Here is a 3,958-nt window from a genome sequence, read left to right on the forward strand (position 1 = left end):
CGCCCATCGACGCTGACGAGGCGGAGTCCCTCATGGCCGCCAGCGACCTGGACGGCCGCGGGCGCATCGCGTACGACGAGTTCATCGCCGCCATGATGGACTCATCCAGGTGTGTGTGTGTGTGTGTGTGTGCGTGTGTGACTGCGTGTGTGACTGCGTGTGTGACTGCGTGTGTGACTGCGGGCTCGTGCTACACTGGGCACCCATTCTTGCTTGCGTGATTTGTGTGCGGGAGGGGGGAGCGTCAACGGCCATGGTTGCGGCTCCATGGACACAAACACGCGCACACATGCCGCACGCACACACACCATGCGCACTCCCTGATAGGGTTATGAGCCGCAAGGGCGCTGCCCGACGCAGCTTCCAGGAGCTGGACCGCGACGGCGATGGCGTCATCAGCGTCGAGGACCTAGCGCAGGTGAGCGCTGCGCACAATGCGCACGCCGTGCATGCTGCGCGCGCTGTGCAACCTGCGCACGCTGCGCACGTTGTGCGCGCTGCGCGCGCTGGGAGTGCCGCGCTTGCCGCGGGTGTTTCGGGGGACTGCAGGCGCTGAGCCTGCTGTGCATGCTGTGTGCACGCCCCTCTTCACGCCCTTTTCGCAGCCAAACCCCTGGCGCCGGCCCCGCCCCCGTTCGCCCCGTGGCCGCCGTCCCCTTCGCAGGTTCTGCAGGAGGCGCCCGCCGGCTGCGGCGCGCGCGTCAAGGGCCGCGCGTGCAGCTTCGACATGGCGGCGCTGATCGTGAGCGAGGTGGACGCGGGCCGCAAGGGCGGCCTGTCGTTCGAGGACTTTGAGAGGGTGTGGTGCACCGCGTGACGCCGCGATGACGTCACTTGATGACATCACATGATGTCACAACTGCATTACCCACGCCCCGAGGGTGGCGCCGCATGTGAAGCGGCGCCGGGGCCCGCGGCGTGCGGTAAAGAGTCCAAGGGGGAAGCGGGCCCTCCTCACGAGGCGCACGCGTGCGCGTGCGTGTGGCCGCTGCCCGCCCGCTTCGCGGCCGCCGTTGCGCGCCATCCGTGCCCCCGGCCACCCGCCGCCGCGCGCGCGCGCGCACGGGCGAAGGTGGCGGGGTGGAGGTTTGCAGACGCAACCGGGTGGGGTGGCAGGCCGGACGTATGCCTGCCGCCCCTTTTGGAAAGCCAAACCTCGACAAATGAGGTGTCAAGCTGGGGCCTTACCACTGCCACGCAGCACCCCGCTACTGAGAACAAGGGTGGGTTGTTTCTGGGCACTTGCCGTGTGCTGGGCTGCTGCTGAGCCACTGTTGGCGCGCGGTCGCGCCCCTGCGAGCTTCCCCACCGGACAGCGGCCCCCTGGTGTGCTGCCTTCGAGCCCGTGTGTTTCTTGTGTTTCTCGGGGCGGGGGACGACACCGCGCGGGACGGCGTGCGGTCGGTGATTTGCATCATCGGGCACGCGGCACGAACCGATCCGTCCCACTCGCCGATGATTCCGGGCGGCCAGGGACTGCCACACGCATCTCCTGTATCTCATAGCAAGCGCTTCACGTCACGTTGTTTCGCGCGCAGTGCCCCACGCGCCGGGAACCCCCACGCCCCCCTGCACTGCGCCCCGCCGCGCCGCGCCGCGCGCCTCTGTGCGCCACGCGCGGCGCGGAATGCGGGGCGAGAGCGGCGGCGCCCCCCTCTCCAGCGTCGCGCCCACTCTTCCGGCAAGTCACCCGCCGTATCAGGCCGCCGCGCCGGCGGTCGAAAGCAGCGAACCCCGCCTCGTCTCAAACGCCAGTAAAACAAAACTCACGCCGTTCACTTGCAACCTCGTGCCGGGCTGGTCTGGACTGTGTTCTTTGTGCGTGGCACACCCCACACTCTATCGTTTCATGCGCCGCCGCCGGCGCAGCCGCCGCCGCAACAGCCCGTGCCAGCCCCGTCCGCAGGGGCCGCGGCCGCGAGGCTCGCTTGCGCGCCGCGCCGCGCCGCGCCGTGCGCGCGCCCATGCGTGCCGCGCTCGCCCCTCTTGTCGCCAGCAGCCTCGCCCTCTCGCCCCTCATCCTGCGCCTGACCCCTGAGCTTGTCTAGCGCCCCCTGAGCCCGTGTCACCTCCCACAGCGCACCTGCAGCGAGGGGGCTGCTCCAGCCCCTGTGCCAATCCTCTTTGCCTTTCACAGCAGCCTTACAAGCGTGGCGGGTCTGTACGTCAGCTTGCGCGGCGCGGTCGTCTCTGCTTGCGAGGCCTCACCAGCCGCACGCGCCTTCGTCCTTGGGCCTGAGTTGTGTATCGTGGGCAAGGGCACCTCGTCTTTGCCCCAGGTCGCCCGTCAAGCCGCGGCCTGCTGGGTTCTTACCGGGGCGTGCCGTGATTTACATTGTTTCGGCACAGCGCCGCCCACCACACTGCACCGATCCTCTTTGCCCTGCCCCCTCTGCCGCATCACTCGAGAGCGCAAAACCGATACTTTTTCCCTTAACACTGCCTGTGTGACACGCGGCGCCGCCGCGACACCCCGAGGCCCCGAGCGTGCTGCTGCGTTGTGCCGCGCATTTCATGCGCCCTGCTGGCCTGCATTTGTTCGAGAGCAGTGCAAGCAAGACGGGGGCCCCATAGGTCATCGCGGCCAGTTGCATGCGTCTCTGCTTGCTGGCTTGCGGGTGGAGACGCCACATGACATCCTCTCTGCAATGCGCGCGGCCGCTGGTATGTGCTGAGTAATCCAAGGCACCTCCCTAGCAACCGTTCTGAGTGATCTGAGACATCTCAATTTCAACGCCACCACGCTTTCAATCAGCTAGCAACCAGTCCGTCCTGGTGCTGCAACTGATTGACAGCTCATTTACAGATTGATGGGGTCGTGCTGGACGTTTCCGCGGCTTGCTTTGGGACACCAGTGTAGAATGTTGGGAGCGTTGCGGCCTGCCGCCGCCAGCATCTCGGCGGGACGGCGGCAGGGCGCCTCGTCAGCAACAGCAGCGGGGGCAGAGGCGCGCCGCCCGACCGCCGCCAATGTAATGCTGAGGGGTAGAGGGGCGCCAGAGACGCCGCAATGGCGGCGAATCAGGCAACAGACCGCCTGAAATTGAGGGAAGTGGTTTGTCTGGGAGCTGTACACGCGCTCAGGCGGCGCAAGCCGCCAGGAACGCTCGAGCTGGTCGCTGCCGAAATACTTGTCTTTTCAACAGGAGCGGCTGCTGCGGACTGTGGGAAAAAAGGGCAGCTGCTGTGAACTATCGGAAGCGGCGAAACGACAAACAATACGGAGCCTGGGGCCCACAACTTGAAAGCCGCGGCAGCTAGAAGGCCCGCGTGCAGCTGGAGACAACGCTCAGGCTCGGCTGGCCGTGGCCACGCCGCTCAAGCAGCGGCCGCCTCTCGGCGCACCTTCAGGGAGCCTGCGCCGCGGCCGCAGCCTCCCCCGCCGCCAGCGAGCCGGCATCCGGTGGCGGCCCCGGCGGCGGCCCCAGCGGCAGCGACGGCGCCGCCGCGGCTGCTGCATACTCCTCCAGTTTGCCGCAGCGCTCAAAATCGACGCGGTACAGGCGGGACGCGCCGATGATGTGCTCAGGCAGCTCCTCCGGCGCGTTGCCCTGCACGGGGAGACCCGCGGGGCGGCCGTCGGCCGCACGGCGCGTGCTGGGGCTGCGGTTTTCAGCTGCCCGGGCGCCGCGCTTGTCCCATGCCCACCCATCCGTCGATCAGGAGCGGCTCACGCGCCCCACCCGCACGTGGGCGCGCGTCTCGAGGGCCGCCAACCCCCATCCCCCCCTCGACAACCCTCGGCATCCCTCCACCCCTGCCTGTGTAAAAAGAGCACCGGGCAACCCTCCAAATTTCAGTGACCGTTTGACCCTGAACCCTGATCCCAAAAACCTGAACCCTGCGGCCCCGCACCTGCACAACAAACGCGTTCTCGAACACCACGCTGCTGAGGCGCGTGTGATATGCCCCCAGCGCCCGCCGCGCCAGGAAGGCGTATGAGTGGACGTCCATGTCC

The 3,958-nt window shown here is 67.7% G+C and overlaps 2 protein-coding genes across 2 annotated transcripts; one reads left to right on the plus strand and one right to left on the minus strand.

The window, feature by feature from the left end:
• Nucleotides 1–32: 32 nt before the first annotated feature.
• MNEG_14187 (hypothetical protein) lies at nucleotides 33–817 on the plus strand (the record flags this gene model as incomplete). Its single annotated transcript, XM_014037340.1, has 3 exons — nucleotides 33–109; nucleotides 328–418; nucleotides 665–817. The coding sequence occupies 3 exons, from the start codon at nucleotides 33–35 to the stop codon at nucleotides 815–817; spliced, it is 321 nt and encodes a 106-aa protein (XP_013892794.1).
• Nucleotides 818–3,347: 2,530 nt separating this feature from the next.
• MNEG_14188 (hypothetical protein) lies at nucleotides 3,348–3,551 on the minus strand (the record flags this gene model as incomplete). The annotated part of the gene is made up of 1 exon (XM_014037341.1): nucleotides 3,348–3,551. A coding segment is annotated over one exon (204 nt), but the record flags the coding sequence as incomplete, so codon positions are not given.
• Nucleotides 3,552–3,958: the final 407 nt, after the last annotated feature.

This window comes from Monoraphidium neglectum, assembly GCF_000611645.1.
Source record: "Monoraphidium neglectum strain SAG 48.87 unplaced genomic scaffold scaffold04314, whole genome shotgun sequence".
Classification (NCBI taxonomy): Eukaryota; Viridiplantae; Chlorophyta; class Chlorophyceae; order Sphaeropleales; family Selenastraceae; genus Monoraphidium; species Monoraphidium neglectum.